Source organism: Rhinatrema bivittatum, chromosome 4 (assembly GCF_901001135.1).
Source record: "Rhinatrema bivittatum chromosome 4, aRhiBiv1.1, whole genome shotgun sequence".
Classification (NCBI taxonomy): domain Eukaryota; kingdom Metazoa; phylum Chordata; class Amphibia; order Gymnophiona; family Rhinatrematidae; genus Rhinatrema; species Rhinatrema bivittatum.
Genome location: NC_042618.1, coordinates 339701145 through 339729114, shown reverse-complemented (window position 1 = coordinate 339729114; position 27970 = coordinate 339701145). Strand labels below are relative to the sequence as shown.

General features: G+C 46.7%; 1 protein-coding gene across 3 annotated transcripts in view; it reads left to right on the top strand.

Moving 5' to 3' along the window:
• Window positions 1-26169, top strand: part of UNK (unk zinc finger) — a 219184-nt gene extending 193015 nt beyond the window's left edge. For all 3 annotated transcript variants that reach the window (XM_029600486.1, XM_029600488.1, XM_029600487.1), the window contains 3 exons: window positions 14703-14884; window positions 15327-15584; window positions 22510-26169. In XM_029600486.1, the coding sequence (XP_029456346.1) occupies window positions 14703-14884; window positions 15327-15584; window positions 22510-22665 (596 nt within the window). In that variant the 3' untranslated portion in view covers window positions 22666-26169. The remainder of the gene's footprint in view (window positions 1-14702; window positions 14885-15326; window positions 15585-22509) is intronic.
• Window positions 26170-27970: the final 1801 nt, after the last annotated feature.

The window sequence follows — 27970 nt, the reverse complement described above, 5'->3', positions numbered from 1 at the left end:
CACTTGAAGTCTTTAGGATGGGTGGTGAACCTAGCAAAGAGCTATTTAGTCCCTTCTCAAACTCTGAAGTATCAGGGAGCTCAGTTCGACATGCTGGCAGAGAGAGTGTTTCTCATGGAGAGTGATTGCTGAAATTGCAGAGTCAGATTCAGCATCTGCTAGAGCTTTCGATGCCCAGAGTCTAGGACTATTTACAGGTCCTGGGTTCTATGGCATCGACATTGGAATTGATGAATTGGGCGTTTGCACATATGTGGCCTCTGTAGGGGGCTCTTCTTTTCCGCTGGAATCCGTTATTGGAAAAGTTTCATCTTCTTCTTCCGTTACAAGGGGAAGCCAGGGACAGTCTTTCATGGTGGCTTACACCAGTCTCGAGCGTGGTGCGAAATAGGAGGTTCCGAATTAGGTAATAGTCACCACTGATGCAAGCCTTTCCAGATGGGGGGGCAGTGTATCAAGATCAGTTGGCACAGGGCCAGTGGTCGAAACAGGAGGCCTCATGGTCTATCAGTCTGTTAGAGACTAGAGCAGTGCATTTCACGTTGCTTGCCTGTCCGCCACAGTTAGGAAGCCATCCAGTACAGATCCTTTCAGACAATGCGACGACAGTGGCCTACATCAGCCGTCAAGACAAAACCAAGAATCAGGCGGTAGCTCGAGAGGCCCGGGAGTTGATTCTCTGGGCAGAGTAGCACTTGGAGTGGCTGGCAGTATCTTACATCGCCAGGGCAGACAACACTTAGGCATATTTTCTCAGTCAGAAAAAATTAGACCCCTGGGGAATACAAGCTGTCAGAGGCAGCAATGTGTCTCATTCTCTGAAGATGGGGGTATCCCCATATGGGCTTAATGGTGACCAAAGAGAACACCAAGACATCGCGGTTTTACAGCCGCCAAAGATAACTAGTATGGAAAGATACTATTCTCTGTTCTGCCATGGTCTCGAGGGATTCTTCTTTATGTCTTCCCCAGTGGCCTCTAGTGGACAAGGGATTACGGCAGATAGAGAAACATCCAGTCAATGTGATCCTGGTAGCTCCAGAGTGGCCATGTTCACCATGGTTCACAGATCTGATCAACATGGCCACAGGCTGGCTGCTGAGGTTCAGACATCAGTCAACTCTTTACCACCAGGGCCCATTATTTTCAGGTCAGGCGACTTACTTCTGTCTCATGGCTTTGCTTCTGAGAGGAGACGACTGAGACAGAGGGGATATTCTGAAGCAGTTATTTCCACCTTATTGCAGGCTAAGCAATCTTCTACATCCTTGGCATATGTGCGAATTTGGAGGGTCTTCAAATCCTGGTCTGCTGGTGACAAAGTGCGGCCTCAGCCTGTTTAGGCTACAGTGTCACATATTTTGGCTTTTCTACAGGAAGGTTCTGGTCTCTCTGATTTTCCAGGTAGTGACATTGGGTTGTCTCCAGGGTAAGGTGCAAGGGTATCCTCTGTCCACATATCTGGATGTTATATGGTTCTTTCAGGGAGCTAAGAACCTGCGTCCTCAAGTGTAGAACATTTGTCCATCTTGAAATAAGAATCTAGTCATTAGAGGATTTTGTGAGGCTCGATTCTAACCGCAAAAGAGAGCTACATTTAGAGACTTGACTCTTAAAGTGGTTTTCTTGTTGGCTATTTGTTCAACCAAGTAAATTTCGGAACTCCAGTCACTGACATGTCAAGATCCCTTCTAACAGATTTGTGCGTATCTTTAGGCATGGTACCTTCTTTTCTGCTTAAGGTACTCTCGGTATTGCATCTTGGTCAGATGGTGGAACTTCCAGCTTTTCTAGATTTGGATTCCTCTACACCTCATGTTGGGGAGCTTAGGCTCTTAGGTGGGAGGTGTGTATTATTGAGGTATCTAAAGATCACTAATGATTTCCATACATCAGATCACCTCTTTGTAGATCGGATCACCTCTTTGTAGATCGGATCACCTCTTTGTAGATTGGATCACCTCTTTGTACTATGGAGTTATCCAAAGAAGGGGAGGTAAGGCATCTAAGGCCACAATTGCGCGGTGGCTGAAGGAAGCGATCAAGTTGACCTACATTTTTTAAGGGTGCCGGGGGGGGGGGGGGAGGAGTGTTAGGGGCACATTCAACGTGTTCTCAGATGACCTCCTAGGGTGAGTCACAACAAGTGTCTCCACATGACATACATTCAGACAACAACCAACAAGGACTGAATTGCATAGTCTGGGTAAAGAAATAAGCGAGGGTATAGCTTGCTTGTTATGGCAGTTTACTACCCCGAATCAATTAAGCCAGATACTTCACTTGGAATACATATCCAGCGCAACTCACTGATTCAATGGCAGTGGGGAATGAAGAAAAGAGGATTTATTTTCAGACAACAACCAACAAGGACTGAATAAGCGTGGAAGTAGCTTGCTTATTGCGGCGGTTACTACCCCTAACCAATTAAACTTGATACTTCACTTAGATGCAGCTCCAGCACTGCTCTCTACTTCAATGGTGGGGGTGGAAGGTAACTAGAACCAAAAAGTTACTAATAAGGGCCAAGAGTAACAGATAAGTATGAGAAAAAAATAAGTGTGAAAGCTTGCTGGGCAGACTGGATGGGCCGTTTGGTCTTCTTCTGCCAACATTTCTATGTTTCTATATGAAATTTGCAGAGCGGCTGTTGGGACGTTGTTGCACTCTTTTGCTAGGCATTATTATTTGGATGTTGGGGCTCCAGCTTCCCTGTTCTTTTTTTGAGAGTGTTCTACGAACGGAACTCTCCAGGTCCCACCCAAGTTAAGGGGAGCTTAGGTACATCCCAGGAGTCTAGTCTAATCTGGGTTTGTACAAGGAAAGGAAAATTGGTTCTTACCTGCTAATTTTTATTCCTGTAGTACAACATATCAGTCCAGAGACCTGCCCATTTACTAGGGTCGAGAATCCGCTACTCATGCTGTTGTTTGTATATAGTGCGGAGTTGTTTGAGGTTTTCAATGCTGATTGCTTATGTTAAATTTGGGAAACAAGTATTCCACTGTCTTTTTGGACAACTTCACCTGCCTCTGGCTCGTTGGAATGGAGTAAGTTTGCTTAGAAGTTTGGTTGTTGCTGTCATCTTGGCTTGGGTACAGTTCAGTACTGAGGGAGTACAGGTGGCACACTGTGTCATGTACAGTGACAGTGAAACTTTCTCTGTCTCCATCTGCTGGCAGGAAGGCAAAACCCAGGAGTCTGGACTGATTTGTGGTACTACAGGAATGAAAATTAGCAGCTAAAAATTTTCCTATACCTTCCCACAGAACTTTCTATTACCAGTTCCAAACAGTAGGCTTTTACAGAGCATAAGTTCAGCAGCAACACCAATGTTCCCAGTTTCATAACAAGCTCAGTCAACTATCATTCACACAAGCAGCAACATAGTCCAGAACAACTTTCCCTATGATCATCTGTATGTGTGTATGTCTCTCAGACTTCCTACTAAGATGTAGCCCAATTTTTTCTTTGACCTAGTTTTCTGTCAATGACTTAAATCTTATAAAGAGAAAAACACAAACTTCTCTGCTTTTACTTTACTACTCAATTAAGATGATATGAGATCTGTAGGCACCACTCTTAAGCTTCTAATTTTATTTGGTCTCTTCTTCTCTGGCTTTTCCCTGACTTGTACAGTACAAACTTAGCCTTTTCTACTGCTGCTTTAGAAGTCTTACAACACCAATGGGTATTACACTCCCCAAATAAAGTCACTCTCTAACGGGCCGATTCAGTAAAGTCCGTGGGAGAGCGGGCGAATGTCTGCTCTCCCGGCGCGCGCACAGGCCACTCACCTGTGCGTGCGATTCAGTATTTAAATTAGGTCCAGCGGTAGAAACGGGCAAAAGGAGGCGCTAGGGACACTAGCGCGTCCCTAGCGCCTCCTTTTGGCCCGGAGCGGCGGCTGTCAGTGGGTTTGACAGCCGACGCTCAATTTGCAGGCGTCGGTTCTCGAGCCCACTGACAGCCACGGGCTCGGAAACCGGACGCCGGCAAAATTGAGCATCTGGTTTTCGACCCGACAGCCGCTGGCCGACTTCAAAAAATTTTTTTTCTTTTTTTTTTTTTTACTTTTTTTACCCTTCAGGACCTCCGACGTAATATCACCATGATATTAAGTCGGAGGGTGCACAGAAAAGCAGTTTTTACTACTTTTCTGTGCACTTTCCCGGTGCCCGAAGAAATTAGCGCCTACCTTTGGGTGGCGCTAATTTCTGAAAGTAAAATGTGCGGCTTGGCTGCACATTTTACTTACTGAATCGCATGCAAATACCTAATAGGGCCATCAACATGCATTTGCATGTTGAGGGCGCTATTAGGTTTGGCGGGTTGGACGTGCGTTTTCCGCGCCTTACTGAATAAGGGGTAAGGGAAAACGCGCGTCCAATGGCAGGTTAACAGTGCGCTCCATTGGAGCTCCGTTGGAGCGCACTGTACTGTATCGGCCCGTAAGTAAATAGAAATGTCTCTAGAGCAGGCTATGAAATGGACTTAGCTTAGAATGCAGGCAAGTCCCCCAGGCTTTGTTTCTGCCTCTTCATCCATGAAGCCGTTGTTCCTTCTCCCCACCTCCTTCTGCTTCTCCCTTTTCCCTGCTCTTTCTGATCACAAATAGGCTGTTTCATTTATTTCACCTGCCAACTTATTGCTGCACAAGTAGGTGACCCCACCCTGTCTCCAGCTATTCCCTAATCAAATCCTTCTAGTTGCTGACTGTTAGGGCTTCGGGAAATTGTAGTTCTCAGAGGCAGCCACTTTAATGAATGCTGTTTTACTCCAAACAACCTTGACCAAGGCAAATTTAAAGATTTGCTCTTTTGTTTTTTTTTAATTTTTAATTTTTTTTTTAAGTACAGTGACTTAGGGGCACATCTGTCAATCCAACACACTTCACAATACCATTGGTTGTGAATGCCTTAATAAAATACAGCTGAAACCAAGGAACTCTCATTCTCCATTAACAAACAGGGCTGAATTAGCCATGACACATGAGTAATGTCATCTGATAGAGGCAAATGGACCTTTCTCTCCTAGCTCATATAGCTATTTCTCTTCTAAGCATGTGCAAGTGTTTCCATGCACATGCGCTACCTTGTGAGCCTCGTCATCTTTCTGTCTGAGCTTCTGCACAGACATGTACCCGCACCCTCTTCTGATTTGGTATTTTGTAGTTTTCTTTCTTCTTTAAATTCGCTTTGAGTTGCCTCACTGACTCTGCAGCCCCTTAACAGGATTTTTCAGTGCTATTAAAAAAAAAAAAAAGGAAGAAAGAAAGAAACTTAAACTTACTACAGAAAAGTTTGTGGAAAGTCATCTCCAAGAAGACCAATTCTAGTGGCTTCAAGGATTGTGTGGGTGGCCGAAAGGTCAATCACTGATGGCCATGATATTTGTTACAGATATTTAGGACCAGAGCATGACACAGCCAACTGCTAGGACTGTGGCTGAATGCCATCAAGGTTCCAGAGGAACAAGAAGACGGAAGAACTTTGCAGATTGATTAAAAGTTGGAGTCATCCCTACTTTCAGAGTGGGGCCTCCTTGGACTCCCTTCATGCCGAGTTGAGCAGGAGTGCCTCATGCAAAGCTCCCCTTTCTCCCAGATTCACTGCTCAACTGGGGTCAAGCATAGTGCAAAAGTGTCGTGGTGTGCCCTTCATTGCGTGCTGCACAGGGCTCATCGATGCAAGTAGCACCATGCGGAGTCAAAGCTAAGGTTGGGATCACTTCCTTTGACACACCCTATGCCATTGAAGCATCAGCCATCGATATTATCAACACGCTGGCCATCAATGCACAAACCTTTGATGCCATCAATGCATTGGGACTTGGCGCCTGCATCTCCATGCAGCCTCTGATCTATTGATGCTCTGCATCCTGGCACAATTGGAGCATTGATCCCCTGCCCCATCGGTGTATTCAAGGCAAGAACATGCATTGAGGACCTTGGGAGTGAATCACTGTACTTTCCTCCCTCCATATCAACATCCTTATCTCCATCCTGCATCAAGGACTTTGATCAGAGACTGCAAACTTTATATGCTGCATTGTGCCTCTGATTTCCATGTATCCACAAGTTTAGTTGACCCACGAGGGGCTTCTTCCTGGAGTCCACAAGGAGCTCCACAGAGGGATGATGCCATACTAGTCTCAGAGGAGGATTTCTCCTCCACAATTCCAGGTTAGAGGACACAGCAGCCAATACAACAGATAGTGGAATTGGTGAAGACTTTCTTTGCCCTACTGGCAGCAAATGACAAGGAGGACACCCTTCAACTCTTTTTTGTCTAGAGGGACAGATTTGTTCCCTCAAGGGAACATCTCTCTTGTCTCCATGCCATAGGAGTTCACATCAGAGGTTGCAGTGGTGGGATCTAGCCCCCAACCGTTCCTCTCTATGAAGGAATCTAGCCAGTCTGAGGAAGGAGCATGGGACACCACCATCTGGAGTGTGTCCCGGGAATAAGGACCCCACTCTGATCGCCTTCATCATCATTGGGGTTGTGGGTTAGTGATCTTTGGCCTCTCAGTTCTGAGGGTATTCCCTCAGACCCCCTACCTGATCTGCTGGAGCATTCTTTTTCACCAGAAGACCTCTAATACTCCAAACTCTTGGACAAACTGTCAAGGCAATAGGCATTGATGTCCATAGGAACAAGGACCCCGCATTGAGGTCTTCGGTCTTCTTCAGATTCTGGAAATACCATCCAAGGCTGCAGCAGTTCTGGTTCATTCAGTCTTACAGGATTTACAAACCAGAATGTGGAAGAGTCCGGCTTTCTGTTCCCAGTAGCCAGGGACTTGGACCTGAAATAGAGGGTAAGATTGTTGGACAGTTTTATGAAGAAAGTTTTCCAGAGCTTGATGCTCAATGCCCACATCATGGCCCACCAGTTCTACATGGTTCAATACTTACACTATTGTATCAACAAGCTGAAATCCCTGGGAGAGTCACTCTTCTGGATGCAAAAAGGTGTAAGCATCATTTTCTCCACTTGGTATATGAATTATTTAATACTGCACCAAGATTTTCTGCAGCGTCTATCAGAGCATGCTGGTTGGCCTAGTTGAGAGCTAGTGGCTTGCGTGAAGATATTCATAACAAGTTGCCTGATGTACCTTGTTTGGCTAACAACCTTTTTGAAGATAAGGTCAAGGAAACAGTCACCCAAATTAAGGAGCAGCATGCACTGTTCAGTCTCTATCAACAGCAACTGAAGAACAGTCTTTTTCTAGGCATCCTTACTTCACTTTTAAATGCTCCTTTTCCAAAGATGTCTTTTCCACCAACTTCAGTGAAATTGTGCACCACCTGCGCTACCACGACAGCAGCTTCTGGCACATAGACATCAATGTGAAAGACGTCAACCAAAGATGCCGCAACAGACTCAGCTTAAGCCTGGGTCTAGTTTTTGATGGGTCTTGATCTTCAGACTATGATTTCTGTGGTAGGGGTCAGGATTCTCCCTTTCCTAGAAGAGTAGAGGATGTTCAAAATTGAGGAATTTGGTTACCGTGTGCACCTCTTGTGTCCTCCAGTGCTGCACCAATGTTTGGCCTTCAATCTGGGTCCATCTAAATCAACCCAGCTCCATCTCGACATGGAGTCACTTCTCAGCCAGCAGGCTATAGAGCCTGTCCTACCCATGGAACTTGGCAAGGGGTTCTACTGTTATGGGAGAAGTTCAAAATGAAGTCTCTCCACACCATCCTACCTTTCATTCAAGCGGAAGACTGGATGTGCACCTGGATCTGAAAGATACATATGCTCATATACCCATCCATTACTCCCATTGGAAATACCTCCATTTCGTAGTGGATTCCTCTCACTACCAATACAAGGTTCTCCCTTTCAGGCTTTCAGTGGCCCCAAGGGTCCTCATGACATACCTTGCAGTAGTAACAGTGCACCTTTGTTGTCAGGGAATTTGTATCTTTCCTTACCTGTATGACTGGCTGATGATGGGGCCTTCTCAAGCAGGGGTGTTGGACTCCTTGCAGAAGACAATCCAGCTTCTTTAGTTACGAGGATTCATAATTAACTTTGCCAAGTCGAACCTTGCTCCCAAATCAAGTTCATCGGGTCATGGATAGATTCCCTGGAAAACAGAGCGTTCCTCTCATCAGAGCGGGCATTCTGCCTTTAAACCTTGATCAATAACCTACTACAGTGGGATCAAGTTCCAGAAATTCTGATTAACCTGGGTCATATGGTAGCAGTGAGACATGTGGTTCCCATGACCCACCTCAATATGTGGATACTTTAATGAGATTGATTTAGTTATTTATTTAAAGATTTGTATTATGCTAATTCGATGGTTCAAGGTGGATTACAGAAGGACATGTATCATAAAATAATAGAAACAAATAATAACATAGATACAAATAAAAACAGTTGCTTCAGCTCTTGTTGCATCCAGTGAGGGTCACTGCAGACATGATGAGGACTCTTCAGTGGTGGCTAGACCCAAATATCCTGGAGATGGGGGCGCTTCTTTGGCTTCTCCCTCGTCAACTAATGCTGGCAACAATCATCCTCCAGGGGATGGGAGCACACATGGGCTCCTTCCAAACCCAGGGGGATCTGGTCATCAACAGCTTGTCTATTTCAGATCAACCTCTCGGAGCTCAAGCAATCAGACATGTATTATAAGTAAAGTGTTTTCACATCATCTTTGGGGAAAGAGAATTCTGTTCCAAACCGACAACCAAGTAGCAATGTTCTACATGAACATTCAAGGGGGCACAGGGTCATGGACCCTCTGCCAATAATCTCTAAAACGTTGGGAATGGGCTTGCAGTCAAAGAGCCATACTACAAGCAACCCTCCTTCCCAAAATCTTCAACACAAGGTGGATCTCCTCAGCAGAGTATTTCATCCCCACTAGTGGTCTCTAGACCAAACAATAGCAAACAACAGCTTCTGGGGTCGCCTGTTGATCAACTTGTTCACATCAGAGGACAACAGGAAAGTCGAAAAATGTTGTTCCATTCTTCAAAGCAAGTTCAGATCCACTCCAGATGCTTTTCTGCTCAAGTGGGATGCAGATCTGCTCTATCCTTTTCCACTACTTCCACTGGCGGCAAGAACATTGCAGAATGTATTCAAGGACCAGGCCACCTGATCCTCATTGCTCCAGTATGGCCCAGACAAGGGTGGCTCTACTTTTTGTCAGTCAGTTCTCTGAGTCCTCTGGGATCTGATCCAACTTTGCTAACTCAAGAGGAGGGTTGTCTGTTATCTGAACCTTCTTTCTCTCAATTTGACAGCATGTATGATGGCGCTCACTAATCTAATCATTTTCACTGTGTGAGGATATTGTGATTTCAGCCAGGAAGACTTCAACCAGAAGAACTTAGTTTTAAATGGAAAAGATTTTTATTTTGGTGTCAAGCAAGCTCTATGGACCTGTTTGCCTGCACTCCAAAGGATTTGATTCAGTATTTATTCTCCCTCTTACTCCTCATTGGTTCAAATTCATCATCAGTCAAGGTGCATCTCAGTGTCATTGTGGCTTACCATTTTCAAGTGGATGGCAAACTGATCTCTGTACATCCTTTAATGTTGAAGTTCATACAAGGATTATGGCATACAAGACTTCCAGTTGCCAGTCTACCAGTTCCATGGGATCCAAATGTATTGCCACAACTAATGAAATTGCCTTATGAACTGTTAGAATCAGCTTCCTTTAAGCTCCTCAAATGGAAAGTACTGTTCCTAATTGCTATCACATCAGATAGAAGATTCAGTGAGCTTCAGGCATTGGTTCATGATTCACCGTACCTGCAGTTTTTCCACAACAGAATGGTGCTCTGCACTCACTCCGAAGTTCATATTCAAAAGCATTTAGCCAGCTAATTCAGAAGTTAGCCAGCTAAATGAATATTTGGGCACTTATCAAGCTAAATTCTAACCGGTTAATAAGATAACCGGCTAGAATTTAGCCGGCTAAGTTAGGGGCATTCCAGGGCATAACTGGGAGGAGTTGTTAGCCGGTTAAGTTAGCCAGCTAACTCTGATATTCAGAGTTAGCTGGATGACTTAGCCGGCTAAGTCTGGTTGAGCCAAAGAGCTGTCCTAAACTTAGGTGGCTTTAGTTAGCCAGCTAACTTATAGCTGGCTGTATTCAATAATGCAGTTTCACTATTGAATATACCTCCAAAGTTAGCTGGATAAGTTTATCCAGCTACCTTTGCTAGCCAGACTGTGTCGGTATATGGACCTCCCCAAGTTTATGCCAAACGTAGTTTCGGCCTTTCATTTGAGTAAATTAATTGTTTTCCTCACGTTCTTTCCAAGACCTTATGCACGTGAAGGGAAAGCAGCCCACCATTGATGGGACTGCAAAAGAGCCTTGGCATATTATCTAATGCGAACTCAACCACATTGTCGGGCTTCTCAACTTTCCATCTCTTACGATCCTAACAGACTGAAAATAGCTGTTGCCAAGCACACGTTGTCCAACTAGTTGGCAAACTATATTACACATTGCGACACTCTAATGGAGGCAGCTATTCTGTGAACCCTTTTGGAGTGGTTGGAGGTGGACATGTTAACCCTTTGGGCCAGTGCCAGAAGGAGAATGTCCAATCTGTGAGCAGACCTACGTTAGTCAGCTGACAGGTGATGAGCCACAGTGCAGATCAGAGGTAGGCCAAGTCTGAAAAGCAGGCAGGGGTCGAGGCAGACAGCAGGTAATGTGAAATTTGGTAAACAGGCTGAGGTCCAGGCAAGTGGCAGGTAAGGCAAGATCCGGTAAACAGGCTGAGGTCAAGGCAAGATCATGAACAGACCAGGTCAGGACTGAAAACAAGAATCCAAGGCTCAAAGATTCAAGACACGCAAGAACAGACCCTGTTGCTCAGGCATCACCCAGCTGAGTGAGAAAGGTTATATACCGGAAGCATGATGAAATCTTCAGGGTACACCACAGGAAGTTCAGGCTGTTTTGGGCCTATAAAACCAGGAAATGAAGAGAATCTTGAGCAAGGCAGGAAGCGAACAAGGAACTGGTGCCAGAGGCTATGCCAGCATTTTCACAAATAGCAGAATGTAACCTTGGGGCCGGAAACATGACCTACCGGGTGCCCTTCTAGAAGCAGAGGCCCATAGTTAGGTATGTTACATACATTCTGGCTGGCCTCCATATACTGGACCCATGGCAAAGCTCATTAAGCAAAGATATCAGTTCACACTTTCACGTCCCACTACTGTCTAGACAATGTATCAAGAAGTGACAGTAGCTTTAGGCTAGTAGTTTTGTGCAGTCTGTTCACTCAGTAATCTATGGGAGGGATGCGGGTTGCTTTTTCAGTAAATGCTTCACCAGACAACCCTCAGCTTAGGACTCCCTATGTGACATGGCTAATTCAGCCCTGCTTGTTGACAGAGAAAGCAAGTTTGCTTACCGCAATGGTATTTTCCTAGACATCAGGATGAATTAGCCATGCTTAATACCAGCTCGCCTCCCTAGAGAGCCCACTATCTAGCTAAAGCTAAACTCTGCAACCAACTGGGGGGCTCACAAGGCAGCATGCGGGAACTCCCACACATCATCAGTAGAGCAAAGGTTCTTTGAATTAGGAGAGAAGGATCCATACGGCACCATTGGATGACATCACCCATATGTCATGTCTAAGTCATCTTGCTGTCTATGGACGACACCATTTATGGTAAGCAAACTTGAATTTTCTTAGCTCCTTTTTGGCTGAGACTGTTTTGGTTTTCACTGCTCTGGGAATTATACACCAGAAAGCCAATTGGGTTGGACAGTTCACACAGAATTCGGGGAATGCTTTCATCCCAACATCCAATCTCTGGTCCTCACAGCCTGTATAATGAAAGGGAACTGATTCTCTTTTGGATTTTCTGAAGAAGTTTCTCTGGTCCTTCTGGCTTCTAAGAAAGAATCCACCAGAAAATCTTATGGATTTAAGTAGAAGGAGCTTACCATCTGGTGTGAAGGCAAGGCTGTAGATCCCTTTTCTTGTGCTAAACAAAAACTGCTTGGATACCTTCTACATCTTTCAGGGTCTGGCCTCTAAGCCAGCTCTGTTAGAATAAGACATTGGTGCTTATGATTAATATGTAGATGTATGCAGGGCATGCTACATTTGAAGTCTCCAATCAAATCACTCACTGTGTCTTGAGGCCTTGCTGTGGTTTTAACCCAGCTGATGAAAGCCCTTTTTGGACGCCTGAATTCTTGTGAGCCAAAGCATCTGACCTGGAGGACCATATTTTTCCGAGCCAGTTGCTTTATCCTAAAAAGACAGTGAGTTCCACAATAGGAAGGGCAATTTTCAAAGCCATTTCCACTTGTAAAATGGTGTTTTACACCTGGAAGTGGGGGTCTTGGAAAACTGTGTACCCTATTTGCTTGTGATGTGCACGTAGTACCACTGTGTGCTTCACTTACCACACAGATGGGAGAGGTGTTTTTGGAGGGTGGAGTTGGGGAGGCGTTAACACATACATGTGTTTGTTTTCCTGAAAACTTTTTCCCTTTGAAAATTAACGTAAAGTCTTTGGGTAAAATGTACTCGCAGACTATACACTTCTGCGGACAGTGTTAAAGCTGCCCTCTGCCCCAAGTGACTTATCTACCATATATTATGTTTCACCATAATCAAGTTCCCAAGTTCCTACTTAAATTAGTATCGAATTTCCACCTTAACCAGTCATTTGTTTCTCCGTTTTTCTCCAGTCCATATGTTCATAGAGGTGAACAAGCCCTGTACATTTTGGATTGCAAAAGAGCTGTCGCTGCTTACCCAAAGTGTACCAAAGCCTTAGAAGGTCCACCCAACTTTTTTTTCTTTTCCATCCCAAAGTTCTGGGATAGTTCTGACCAAACAAATAGTTTTTAATTGGATAGTAGACTGAATTTTCTTTTTCTATGCCCAGGCAGGTCTGACCCTAGGATGACATGTCAAGGCTTATAATGTTGGAGCCCTTCTGTTTGGCACATTTATGATCGGCCTCCACTGAGGAGATTTGCAAAGGTGTGACATATGACATTCAGCCCATATATTTACGACTCATTGCTTAGACACACTCCTGATACAACAGTAGGTTTGGTCAGCCTGTCCACAGGGTCTCTTTGCGGAATAGAATCCAACTCCATTCGCCCAAGAACCTATTTTTTATTTTAGGTTATCTTCCAAATTGTAAACGGTAAAACACAACAATAAGGTCAAATGGCCTATGATCGTAAGGGTAAGCCCAGAACGTTTAAATCGCTTTTTCAGTCTGAAACCCAGTGGAATGAGGAATTTGCCCTGGTGTTTGTTTTCACAGTTCTGTAATAACAAGGTTGATACTCTTTAATGGGTCACTTTTCAAAAAGGGCTAGGGTGCCTAACTTAACCTGCTGAGAATTTTGGCTGAAAATTATTCTAAATCTTGCTGGCTAAAACTTAACCAGATAGTTTTATGTTGCTGAAACTTGGATTCCTAAACTTAGCCAGATAGCTCAGAAATCATCGTTGTCTGGCTAAATCCTCTCCCTTTAAAAAAAAAAAAAAATGCTCCCCAAAGCAGGCAATTCTGACCCACCCAATTTTGAAAGCAAAAAAAGCCCCGGACACCTCCCAATCTCCAAATCAAACAAACCCCCATGAGTGCCAACAGATGCTTGGATCTCCCCCAACACACCCTATTCCCAGATCAGTTTTCGCTTGAGTATCAGCAGCCGCACATCATGTCTGCACCAGCTCCCCAGAAAACTCTTAAAAATTCTTAATGCTGAGATAGCAAGAGGACACAGATTTACCTCTTACCAACTCAAAAGTCCAGCATTACTCTTCTAGTGCCAAGCATCAGTGCAACACTGAAAGCAGAGCTGGAAGGAGGCTGGTTTTCATCCTCCCCTTGACTTGGCATTAAAGGTGGGAATTATTATGAGGGGCTGTTGGTATTTGGGACCTTTTTTTGATTAGGAAATCAGGTGTGGGAGGATTGAGGCAGCTGTTGGAGTTGCTTTGATTTGGTGATTGGAAAGGAGGGGACTTCAGAGTAGCAGCTCTGGGGGGGGGCAGTGTTGGCATTGCATGACGGCTTTAGGGGGGAAGTGGGGATGAGCACAGGGGCTAAAAATGTCCTTAGATTTTGCTGGCCAAAATGTAGCTGGATAGCTTTAAGTCTGCTATTAGCACATCCAGCGTTAGCCAGTTAGTTAGCCAGCTAATGCTGAAAAACAGCACTGGACTGCTAAGTCTTCTAGTCTCAACCACATCTTTGTGGCAGCCCATTTTTTAGCCAACTAAAATTAGCCACGCAGCCCTGTCAATTTTCAAAGGGGCTGAGCCAGTCACCTAAGTACCAAATTTAAGCGACTATCCCCTTTGAAAATTAATCACTAAATTACTATGTCTAGGTTCATTTTTAATTTAGAACTAGCAGTTTCATATAGTGAAGATTCAGCTTGAGAATCTCTTTAATACAATAGGCAGTTTGTTCACCGTGCCTCAATAGAAGGAAACAAGATTTTAGGAAAATTTCAGGGTACTAGTAATTCATTATAATGGGAATCCTTATGCTGGGTATGTTATGGTACAAATATTGCCGGTTCAAATCAGTTTTTATTAAAATTAAAAAATATAGCCCTGCTTTTTCTTTCAGGGGGAATGGTTTCGGGGGGGGGACCAGGACCCCTTTCATCGGTTTCACAGCCTTCTCGTACTCTCTGTCTAAATAGGTTTGAATGGGATGAATAGCAGTATATGGGAGCACTTTGTGTCTGGCAGTTTATCACCCAGCACCTCACCAGCATTTCTCTCAGGCCAGGGCAGTGCCGAGCTGACCAGACTACGCCAAGAACTGGATGAGGCCAGTGGCACCATAAAGCAGTGGGAAGAGTCCTGGAAACAAGCTAAGCAGGTAATGGGGGCAATGCTGCCGTAGTCCTGCAAAAGAGGGGGACAGTAACTGTAAAATGTATTAAAAAAAAAAATTGGGTGCAAAAAAATCTCCTGTAGATTTCTTGTAGAATAAACTCTTTGTTGTAACATTCTGTCTGCAGTCTTCTCCATCGAACCCTGTTACAGTTCCCCCTCACTCCAGCAACACATTCCTCAAACACTCCAATAGCTTGGTGCCAGCGTAGACTTATATAGAGGGCCTAGTTAATGATAATTAAAGCTCTTATGCATTTTATGATTCTATACCAAAATCTTCCTTCATCTCTCAGATCCAGAGCTCAGCTATCATATTTTCTCTGCTAGAAAGTGGAAGGCTTTAGTTATAGCTTTGATAGCTGGGACTAAGGTACGGGTAATTCTTTAATCGCATGACTTGCAGGGGCTTCTCTTTTGGGTTGCAGGCCTGTGATGCTTGGAAGAAAGAGGCAGAGGAAGCCAATGAGCGTGCAAACACAGCTAACATGGAATGTGAGCTAGCCCGGGAGCAAAGAGATGCCCTGGAGTTGCAGGTGAAAAAATTACAGGAAGACCTGGAGAGGATCCATGGAGGACAGGATCCACAGCTAATGCGCTCGTTCTCAGACCTGGAAGGGCTCCCACTTTCAACACTCTACCCCATTCAGAAACAACTACGTGCCAACCTGGAGAGAATCGAGAAGGTTGGTCCCTGCTGGCAATGTTCTGGATGCCCAACTATCTTTCTTTCAGTATCTCAATCCTTCAGTTAAAACTATGGGTTCTAGCCCTGGATTTGTCTCTCTCGTGTGATCTGGAGCAGGTCACTTTGACATGCTCAGTGTCACAGTCGGTGAGCTCTTGCACTGAGGCGTAATTGGTACTGCCTAGAAGGTGAACTTGCTAGGCCCATGGCATCAGTAGGCAGACAAGCTCAGGGACAGGAGCTAGACTTCACCTTTACCAACCCCTTCTCCCACAGGTTGAGCCCTTGGGTTGGGGGGGCCAGCAGGACTTAGGCAAGGTCCAAGGGGGAGTAGAAGAAGCAGGCAAAGGGTTAGGGCAGGCAGCGTAATGGCAAAGATGTGGTCTGGGCAGAAGTCGAGGCAGGCAGTGTTCAGCTAGAGACGGTTACCAGGTAAGGGTCGAGGCAGCAACGTAAAAGTGAAAACGGAGTACCAGGCTGGGGTCAGGGCAGGCAGCAAAGAGATGGAAGTCCAAAAACAAGCAGGGGTCAAGCACAAGGAATCAGTCTGAAGAGCAAGGGAACAGAAGGAAAGAAGGAAGGCGCAAAGCAAGGGCAGGCACAAGGCAGGAAGTAAGCAGTGTGCACTGCGACAAGCAGGAGGACCTGTTGCTGAGGCATCGTGTGTAGCAGGGTTTAAATACCCCAGCCATGTGATGTCATAGGAAGGTGCTACCTTACTATCTGTTCAGGACCTCACAGGGGTCATAGGGGAAGCGTCAGCATGCTGGAAAGAGGCAGGAGATGATGGGAGAGGAACCATTTATCCAGCTGGCTATTTAACCAGCTAAATGACGACTGCCAAATATAGCCAGTTCCCTGTACGTACCAGGATCAGTCCAGACCGTGGGTTATGTCCCCCTTCCAGCAGATGGACTGATCCATGGTACTACAGGAAAGAAAATTAGCAGGTAAGGAAATAATTTTCTTATATTCAGCAGCCGCCATTTAGCCAGATAAGTCACTACTTAGCCAGATAAGTAGCTTTGAATATTGGGCTCAGGGTTCTTTGGGTTGATCAAACCTTTTAAATATGAAATGTCATTATCAGTCTGCCTATCTTTTCCATGCCTATAGGGCTCCATCTTTCTGTCCTGTTTTTTCCAGTAGATGGAAAGGAAATGTGTTTCCCTGTACGTACCGGATCAGTCCAGACTCCTGGGTTTTTCCTCTGCACCAGCAGGTGGAGACAGAGCAAGATTTGACAGGCTCTGCTATATATACCAGGGTGCCACCCACAGTCTGCCAGTATTTCTCTGTCTCCAGCAGTTGGTCCAGGTGCAGATCCCACAGCCTGGACTCATTACATTTTTATAGATCAGGGAGGATAGGCAGTCAGGGGATTGTTGTTCCTGTTTGTTTTCCTCCTTTTCTTTAAGTTGGTTTAAAAAAAATATATATTAACAACAGAAGAAGAGGAAACAGGCTTGAGGCAGCCAGGTCCTTGGTTCCCAGGGGGTTGTTTAGGTCCTGAGGGGACCATCCCCCCCCTGGTAGAGCAGGTTTCTGGGCTAAGGGGTTGAGGACTCCGCTTCACTAAGCCCAGCAGGGGTGATACCGGGGAGCCCGGCTCACTCACCCCCGCAGGACTGATCCAGCACTCGGCGAGGGACAGCTCCGGAGATACAAGTAAAAAAAAAAAAAAGTTCAGCTTAGGTTTTTTGTCTCTCCAGTCTTCTCACGGCGCCGTTTATTTCTCTTCCCTGCCTTCCTCCCCTTCCCCCGTGGTGGTTTTTTAGTTTCGCGCATTTTTCTCAGGGAGCCCACATGCCACGAGGCAAGGCCTGCGGCTCCACCAGCGCACGCCTCTCGCGGGATGGGCTTTGTTCAGCCTGCATCCCCGGAGGCGAGGGATCGTAGGGGGCGGTTTGGGGGGTCTTAGTTAGCCGGCGTGCGCTTGAGATCGCGATCGGGGAGCGCCCCCAGTTCCCTCCCGGGCCGGCACCCCGAAAGCGGGAAAAGTTGCCATTTTGCCGGCGGCGCAGTCAGTCACGCTGATCTCGGAGGGGATCCGGAATTCCCCGCCCCCCCCCCCCACACACACAACGTATGTTTTCGCGGCCAGGGTGCCCGGTCACGGCAGCAGGGGGGGAAGGGGGCTGATACGGCCTCCTCAGATTCAGACTCCGCCTCCTCTTTCTCTTCGGAGTTCATTCTTGCTATGCACAGGGCCTTTAAGGCCCGTAAGGCCGGCAAGTGTTGCTCTCCCCATCAGGGGCCCCCTGGGGTCCCTCCTGCGTCGGGGGAGTCTAGGCAAGGATCAGAGAAGGAGGGAGCCCCCAAAGCCAAGCGGCCCCTTTGGGCTCTTCCTCCCAGGGACGACACGGAGTCCTCCGATGACTCGGCGGACCCAGAAGATCCTGGGGCCCCCTCCCCCGAGGGGGGCAGAGGGAGATGGTGGGCCAGCACAGGGGTCGACGCGGCAGAGCCAGACCACAGAGGGGGATGACCCTCGGGTGATACGTCTCTTCCGTTGGGATGAGTTGCCCCCCCTTATTCCCGCCATCTTGGGGGAATTGGGGATTGATACCCCTCCGGCAGAGGCTAAGCTGGGCTCGATGGATCTGGTGTTACTGGGGTTGAGTGGGCCCCCTAGCACTTTCCACTTCTTGTCGACGGATCTGCTGTATCGTGAATGGGATACCCCAGACCTAGGCCTGAAAGTTTCGAAGGCCATGGATAAGCTTTATCCCTTGCCGGAGGAAGCTCTGGAAGTATTGCGGGTCCCTAAGGTGGATGCGGCAGTGTCGGCGGTGATGAAGAGGACGACTATTCCAGTCACGGGCATCACGGCGCTGAAGGATTTACAGGATCGCAAGTTGGAGATCCAATTGAAGAAGATTTGAGGTATCCGCCCTGGGGGCTCGAGCGGCGATCTGTAGTAACTTTGCCCTGCGGGCAGGGCTGCGTTGGGTGCAACAACTACTTGCTAATGAGGCTCTGTCAGAGGAAGAAGCCAGACAGGCCGGGCATCTAGAGGCAGTGGTTGCTTACAGCGCGGATGCACTGCATGACCTCCTTAGGACTTCGGCGCGATCCATGGTGTCCGCAGTCTCAGCCCGAAGCCTCCTGTGGTTGCGCAACTGGTCGGCGGATGGAGCCTCCAAGTCTCGCCTGGGCTCCTTACCCTTCAAGGGAAAACTGCTTTTCAGCAAGGACTTGGATGACATGATACAGTTACTGGGTGAGAATAAAGGCTATCGCCTGCCAGAGGACCGGACACGATCCAAGGGGTCCTTTTCGTTTCGGTCGCATTTTCGGAGTAACCACAAGTCCCAAGCCCCTCGGCCTAGTACACCCTCAACTTCCTTTTGTTCGGGAGGAGGTAGACAGCAGCCTCAGCCCTTTCGGGAGAGGCATTTTAGCAGACCTTCCTCCACCTCTTCCACCCCCGGCGGTAAGTCTACTCAATGATGGCCTGCCAGTCCTTTCCTCGCTGCCGAGGATAGGAGGCAGACTATCCCTCTTTTACGAGGCTTGGACCGCGATCACAACAGACTAGTGGGTACTGTCAGTAATAAGACATGGCTATGCTTTAGATTTTGCTCGGCAGCCCTGGCCGAGGTTCTTCCCGTCCCTGTGCGGCCACACAGACAAGCGAGAAGCGGTCCACCAGCGAAACCTGGGGGCCATTGTTCCGGTTCCCGTTTCGGAGCAACGGAGAGGACACTATTCCATATACTTTGTTGTTCCAAAGAAAGAAGGCTCCTTTCGGCCCATCCTCGACCTGAAGGAGGTCAACCGATGTCTGTGGATACCATGTTTTCGCATGGAGACCCTGAGGTCCGTGATTGCTTCAGTGAGACCGAGAGAGTTTCTGGCCTCACTGGACCTCACAGAGGTGTACCTTCACATCGGGATTCGCAAGGATCACCAGAAATATCTCAGTTCTTCATGTTGGGACAGCATTTTCAATTTCAGGCATTACCCTTCAGACTCGCGACCACCCCAGGACTTTCACCAAGATTATGGTGGTAGTGGCGGCGCAGTTACAGCGAGAGGGTCTTTTGGTGCATCCGTACCTGGATTGGTTGATCCGAGCAAACTCCAAGGATCTCTGTCGCGCTGCGATCAATCAGGTACTACAGCTGTTTCACTCTCTCGGCTGGGTGGTGAACACAGCCAAGAGTCAGCTCAATCCCTCTCAGTCTCTGGAATTTTTGGGAGCTTTGTTCGACACGTGGCAAGACAAGGTCTTCCTGTCCCTAGCCCGTTGTTGCAAATTACGGGGGCAGGTCTCGGCCCTGTTGCAGATGCAGCCGCCAACGGTATGGGACTATCTTCGATTGATTGGTTCCATGGCATCCACACTGGAATTGGTCCCATGGGTGTTCGCGCATATGTGTCCCTTACAATCGGTGTTACTTTCCCGCTGGAACCCAGTCTCCGAGCAGTTCCATCTTCCGTTGCCCCTGACGGCTTTGACGAGGGCCAGTCTGGGATGGTGGTTACACTCGGGCAATCTTCTCAAAGGGGTTTCGATCCTAGCTCTGGATTGGATGATCCTCACCACGGACGCGAGCCTCTCCGGCTGGGGGGCGGTGTTTCTGCGACAGTCAGCACAGGGACATTGGTCCGCGACCGAATCAAGGTGGTCGATCAATTGCCTGGAAACCAGGGCGGTATGTCTGGCGCTGAGAGCCTTCCTCCCTCTAGTTCAGGGAAGAGCGGTCAGGGTCCTGTCCGACAACGCGACTTCAGTGGCGTACATCAATCGTCAGGGGGGGGGGGGAACCCGGAGTCATCCGGTGGCCCTAGAGGCTCGTCTTCTCTTCCAGTGGGCGGAAAGGCATCTCCTTAGCATAGCCGCGTCCCATATCGCAGGGGTAGACAACGTTCACGCGGATTTCCTGAGCAGACATCAGCTCGACCCCGGCGAATGGGAGCTGACTGCGAATGGGAGCTGACAGCTTATCTGCGACAAGTGGGGGCAGCCGGCCATGGACCTGATGGCAACCTTTCAGAACGCCAAGGCTCCAAGCTTATTCTCCCGGCGCAGGGAGCCGGGAGCAGAAGGGGTAGACGCCTTGGCATTGCCCTGGCTGACCTCAATCCTTCTGTATGTCTTTCCCCCTTGGCCTCTCGTAGGCAAAGACCTCCGTCGCATAGAGACTCACCCAGCGGAAGTTATCTTGGTGGCCCTAGAATGGCCACGATGGCCGTGGTTCGCAGACCTCGTCAATCTGGCCACGGAACCTCCACTCCATCTCCCGGCAATACCGAATCTGCTTCATCAGGGACCGGTCTGTTTCGATCAGGTAGATCGCTTCTGTCTAGCGGCATGGCTTTTGAGAGGCACCGTTTGAGGGACAAAGGTTATTCAGAGGCGGTGGTGTCTGCTCTCCTTCGGTCGCGTAAGACCTCTACCTCCATTTCCTACATTAGGGTCTGGAAAGTCTTCGAGTCCTGGTGTGTTTCTCGGATGGTCCCACCTGTCCAGGCGGCCGTTTCTGATATTCTAGCTTTCCTCCAGGATGGTCTAGCCAAGGGACTGTCTTGTAGTTCGTTGCGTGTTCAGGTGGCAGCCCTTGGTTGTTTACGGGGTACGGTGGAAAGGAGAATGCTGTCCTCTCACCCTGATATTGTCCGTTTTTTGAAGGGGGCGAAACATTTGCGTCCACCCTTTCAGGCTCCTTGTCCCTCCTGGAACCTCAATGTAGTGCTCAAGGTTTTGGGCTCACCTCCGTTTGAGCCCTTGAAGAGGGCTACTCTGAAGGATCTTACACCCAAGGTCGTGTTTTTGGTGGCAATCACTTCAGCCAGGAGGGTTTCCGAGCTTCAGGCCCTTCCTGTGTATCTCTGAATCCGGAATTAGCCTTTGGACGGTTCCCTCATTCTTACCTAAAGTGGTTTCCTCATTCCACCTGAACCAATCGGTGGAGCTACCGTCCTTTTCGCATCTTGATAGCTCGGATTCCCTGTTCAAAGAGTTGAAGAAGTTGGACATAAGGTGGGCCCTACTCCGCTATCTGGAGATCACTAATAGTTTTCGGGTTTCCAATCATCTTTTTGTATTATGGAAGGGTCCCAAGAAGGGTAACATGGCTTCCAAGACTACCATCTCGCGTTGGTTGAAGGAGGCCATAAATTTGGCGTATCTCTTGACTGGTTGGCCTTTGCCCTTGGGAGTGAAGGCCCACTCCACTAGTTCTCAGGCGGCTTCCTGGGCGGAGTGTCAGCAGATCTCTCCTCTAGAGATCTGTAAGGCAGCGTCACTATCGTCACTATCATCTGGATGTACAGGACTCCAGGGAGGGCAATTTCGGAGCAGGCGTGTTGAGAGCGGGCCTCTCCGTTTCCCACCCCCTGTAGTTGAGCTCTGGTACAGCCCAGGAGTCTGGACTGATCCGGTACATACAGGGAAAAGATAATTAGGTCTTACCCTCGATAATTTTCATTCCTGTAGTACCAAGGATCAGTCCAGAGTCCCTCCCACTGCTGCATGAAGTTTGGAGAGTCCACTGTTCCAAAATTTTTGCCATGTGTTAAGGGGCTCGGTAGAGCTGATCTTATCTGTTCCTTATGTTTAGTTGGAGGAGAGTGACCTGAGGGGTTTCCCAGTTCATTTTCATGTATATAGTTAGTGACAGTTGGGGATCATTCTTCTTTGACATGACATAATACTGGCAGGCTGTGGGTGGCACCCTGGTATATATGGCAGAGCCTGCCAAATCTTGCTCTGTCTCCACCTGCTGGTGCGGAGGCAAAACCCAGGAGTCTGGACTGATCCTTGGTACTACAGGAACAAAACTTATCGAAGGTAAGACCTAATTTTCTTTTTTTTTCTAGTGGAATAGAAGTTGGATTCTAATGTTGCTTTTTTTTTTTTTTTCAGAAGGTTAAATGGATTCTAATGGTGCTTTTTTTTTCTCTATATATTATAGGTAGTATTTCAAATGCAGTCATTGAAATGCCTGAAGTGTCAGGAGCAGAACCGCGTAGTGCTGCAGTGCCAGCATGCCGTGCTGTGTGACATCTGCGCTGGAGAAGACGAGTGTCCCATCTGCCACCCCAGCAGGGCACATGCCCTGCAATCGTGACCTTTCCAGAACCCTCGGGTCACCATATTGCGTTGGAACTCTTTTTTCTTTTATATGTATACAGAGAAAAATTAGGTGAAGAGCACTTTTTAACATTTTGCATCTCCATTTAAACTGAAGAACAAAATTATCCGGTTCTTAGTTAGGATCTACGTACGTTTTCAGTGGTGATGTCGAAAGGTCCAGCAACTGATTGTAATATAAGGTTATGCTTTTATTATATTGGAGCTAATGTATTTTGGAACGTTTGTAGGTCCTTTTCAGGTGCTTTCCAATAATGTTGGATCCATGGGAAAGAGGGGTGTGCTCTGAGGATCCTTACCTTAATTTCCAATCAGTGTCTTGGTGATAGCTCCATCATTTTTATTTTTCAATTTCTCCTGTAAATCTTTTCAGTTCAGCAGCAGCTATGGTTTCCAGATTTGGGGACCTGATGGTTTTGCAATGAGGTGTCAAGCTGTACTTCTATCAGTTGATTTCATACATTACCCCAAGACTTGTATTATCTCCTTATTTAGGAGAGCTAAAAATTCCTCTTAATACAGAAATCAAAACCTAGTCCTGCTATCACTGGGCTGTAGATCGGCAGCTAACATATAAGGTAAGGGTCCACAGAATTTTTTTACTTCTTTATAAAAGAGAACTAACTGCTACCCACCATGAATTGTGCGTTATTTCAAGAGTGCACATGGAACATCTTAATTGTCATCTTTTATAATACCAGTTTATATGTTCCTGTTAAATTATTACTTTTTAAAATTCTTTAAGCATCTCCCCTAAAATTCCTTGCTTCACAAGTTATACCTTGTAACTTACTACTCAGTTTATTCACGAGTGCATCCAGTGCTGCTTGTGATTATAACTAGCATGGACCAATCAGATCCTATATGAGGATGTAATTGGTGACGCCGTTCTAAACGGGGCTGCGGTCAGTGGTGATAAAGTGAGGTATGGCAGACAAACAGAGAATTTCAAAACTTAACAATGTTAAAAGTAAAAATTCTAACCGGGTACAGTGTTACTGTTTTCCATATGTGTTTATGACGCCCTGCACAGTACAGAGTGGGTATCGTTCCCTCTTAGGCAATAAGGTCCAGCGAGCGGCGCCTTGTTCTGAATATCAGGACACCTTTGGTGGGTTGGGTGCCTTCAGGCCCAGAAGCAACGGCATTCAGAGCAAAGCACTGCCCTTGTGATACCTTGCTGCTCTTATGAAATGGATTTTTTTTGGTGAAGCAAAGATAGATAGATTACAATAAATTTTGTAAAGCCTTTCCTGAATTGTACAGAAAGAAATGCTTGTGCTGTTTAGAATGTTTATTTCTAAGCAGTGAGGTTGCAGAGCCTTGTTACAGGCTGGGACCCTTGCAGTCGGGTTCTTCCCATTATCTTGCCACCTCACCCTCTTTTTCCATTTTTTTTTTTTTTTTTTTTTTAACATTTATGTACTAATTTGCATTTCTCCTCATAGTACCTCATTTGTGATCTCTCCTGAAGCCTCAAATCTGTTTTAGAAAGATTTGCTTATGTATGAATTAATTTGCATTTCGTTGATGTAATTTGAATATAACAGATGCCATTTGCATATGAATGGATGAGCTGTATGTCCTGAACAGATGGTAAGTGTCCCTAAGGAGAATTGGACCTTGAGAGACCTGTCCTCTAGCTATCTATTTCTTTCAAAAAACATTCCATTCTAATTATTTGTTTTGTAGGGAAGGAGGAAGAGTATTCCGTTTTCCTGTTACCTCATTCCGTGTGAATCTCGAGCTCCTTTGTTTAGTTGGCCACACTAAGGCTCCTGTTTTCTCTCCAGGATGTTAATTTGCAGAGGGGGATGCATCTGGTTTCAGGATGAAACCCTCAGGCAGAAATGCTTGGCTGTATAAATCTCTCAGATAATTGAGCACAGAAAGCTAGTAGGCTCAACTGCCCCCTCTGTCTTGCCATTTTGTACTGTCATTCAAGTTTTTGGGCAGGAAGATAAGGGAAGCCTGGTCAAAGAAGCTTGCCTTGTACCCGAGGCGGTGTTCATTCCCACTAAGCCTGTCACACACAACCTCTATAAATACTGTACTTAATTTAAAATTGCATTGCCAAATATTACAGAGGGCAGTGGTAAAATTGTCCAACACAGTTCATTCAAGAAATAAAAATATAGGCATTGAGAATTGGCATCCTATGACTGCTCTATACTATTTCCAAGACCACCCCAAATTTTAAGGTTAATTTTCCTGGTCATCTTCCATGTGAGCTTCTCGCCTTTATTCCTTCCTATCTGGTTTTCATCAGAAAACCATTTTGCACAGCTTCTGATTTTTCTCATTTTCTTCCTTGGTCCCAAGAAAATTGATCTTTATTTCTATGCATTCAAGTGGCCTAACACGGCAACCACATTACTTTTATCAAAGAGTGTAGAGTGCAGTCCTCTACAAAGTTACATCCGGCACTAGCCCTCATCCCAAGAAGCATCTATCATTTGTAATAGCCCAGTTCCCACTGAAAGAGCTTTAGCCTGTCCTTAAATTAACCTGTCAGTGTAGCATTCTCTTAAATGAGGCAGCTTGTTCAGGATCCGTATTAGCGAGATGGATGCCACTGATTTTACTCAGTTGATAGGATCAGCATGAAATTCCCTTAAAGAGGTCAACAGATAGTGTCCTTTAGTGAGCCACCAAGTTGTTCTCGCTATGGATAGACAACAGAAAACTGTATTATGGTGTTTGGATGTATCCGAGCCAATACACTTGGGTCCAAGATAACATCAGAGTGCTATAAAAAACTTAGCCAGCAAGGGAACCAGGAGAAGTGAGATGAGAGAGAGGCCAAAATCCATATAGTATAGCCTATCCTTGTGAGCCGATGTTTCACGCCTCATTTTTTAAATATATTTTTAACAAGCTGTGAGTATCCACCTCTTAGCCCCCTATCATCTCCATTTCTTCTCTCCCCCCCCCCCCCCCGAAAGCACTGGAAAAATTCATCAAACTGTGGTTAATACCAGGAAGCATTTGCAAATCTGGAATTGCTTCATATTTAATGCATTAAAATAATGTCAGAGGCATTCAGGATTCTGTCCTCTTCCATGCTTCTCCCCCACTCTAGGCGAGGGCTTCCTGTACATTCCCACAGGCAGTGTATTTCTCTTTTCCATTAACCTTTTTTTTTTTCCTGTAAATGATATTTTCCCATGAGTATATCATTGTACTATCATTTTCTAAAAAGCATTTCTACCAGCAGACACTGATTTTGGGTGGCAGTTCGAGCTCCATTCTTTGTCCTTAGAGCTGTTGCCTGTGGGTCAGCTCAGCTGGGTGCAGTCTGATCTTAATGAAAGATCTTTGGAGGAAACATGTGAAAACTTTTTTTTTTATATAAAAAGTGAAAAAATAAAAAAAAAATATTAAAGCATTTTTGGGATCAAAAAAAAAAAATAAGACTATTGTGTATTTAGGTCTTAGATGATTTACTGAACTATAGTACCATGTGACCTGTGAAGATTCTTACCAATTAAAGCTTGGGATGAAGTCCATGTTTTATTAGATAACAAGCCGTTAAGCCCGTTAAAACGGGCTACATTAACTTTTTTTTTTTTGGATCATTTCCTTCCCCCTCATGCTCCCTCCCACCTCCCCCACTCTCTCCCCTCAGTCACTCCTCCCCCTCCCTCCCTCCTCCCCTCAGTCACTCCCCCCTCCTCCCTCCCCAGTCACTCCCCATCTCCCCCTCCCCCAGTCACTTCCCCTCAGTCACTCCCCCCCCCTCCCCCCAGTTACTCCTCCCTCCCCCCCCCTCCTCCCTCCCGTCACTCCTCCCCGTCACTCCTCCCTCCCTCCCCCTCAGTCACTCTTCTCTCCCCCCTCCCTCCTCCCCCCTCCCCTAGGTCGATCTCCGCCGAAGACCGGGAGCGGCGGCCCGAAGACCCGGAGCGGCAGGAGCGGCGGCCCGAAGACCCGGAGCGGCGGGAGCGGCAGCGGCGGCCCGAAGACCCGGAGCGGCGGCGGCATGCGCGCGAGGGAGGGACAGACTTCCTCCCTCCCTCGCGCGCATGCCGCCGCCGCTCCAGCCCGGGTCTTCGGGCCGGTGCCGCCGCCGCCGCCGCTCTTCAGGCCACCGCTCCCGCCGCTCCGGGTCTTCGGGCCGGTGCCGCCGCCGCACCTGCCGCTCCTACAGCGCCATTTTTATTTTTAAAAGGCACACTGTGACCGACGTGCTCGCATGCGCGGTAGAGCTGCTCTCTACTGCGCATTTGCGGCACGTCGGTCAACCTTCGTTTATTAGGTTGATAAATTAACAAACTAGCCAACTCCTGGTGAAATTCCTAGACTGACACCATCACCTGCATCCTCAGCATCTGCCAGGCCCCCCTATCTCTGTTGGGCCATAGGACTAAGGTGTCCAAGGTCACCAGGTTCTCCACCTCCATGAACCTGCGCTGGCCAGAATTGCAAAGTTTGTGCACTGGGGAGGTTCATGTTACCATGCTGCAGCGAGAACTGCCAACTGTGATGACCTCTGGCCAAGAACTGTTGTTACAATGACTGGGCTAAGTAAGTTGGAAGAAGATATAAAAATGGGGAAAACATCCCAGGTCGAAAGGATTATGATACTGTACCCCAATGGAGACCTATTCCTTTTGAAATGGTGCAGGAAGAAACTTGATCCAAAAAGAAAATACTGTCAGCTTCTTGTCTCAGGACTGTAATAATGCTTAGCACCACACAATCAGAAGGCTGCAAGTTTTCAAGGACAGGAAGAGCTAGGCTTGGAGTTTACCCCACTGCATGTCAAAAATACTTTGGTGAGAGTGAGTGATAATGGCGTGAGTAAGTTAGGGCTTTGCTGACTTATTTGAAATGTCAGTTATTGTATTTATTTCATTATAGTTGAGTTTTTTGATTTGGACGTCGATTTCATACATGCAATAGGACAAAACCAGGACCGGTTCAGCCTGACTTTGATGGCATGCAGTCATCTGCTAATCCTAGTTTACAAGATCACTGGACCTAATAAAAAATCATATGTATCTCATAGGTAACAAACCAATGCCGAGAAGCTTTTATAATATACAAAAGTTTGGTCTTCAAAAGTTGTAACTAAGTCTGGTTTTTAGGATATCTTCAATGAATATCCATCAGATAAGTTTTCATTCATTTGCTCTAAAAACTCAGTTACTGTTTGCTCATATGTTGGCTGTCCTGAACATCAGACTCGTTCATGGCTCTTGAGGATCAGAGTTGCCTGTACTGACAATGAAAATCTATCTTGGTTCCCAATCCTGTTATCACATTGAATGTGTATTAGG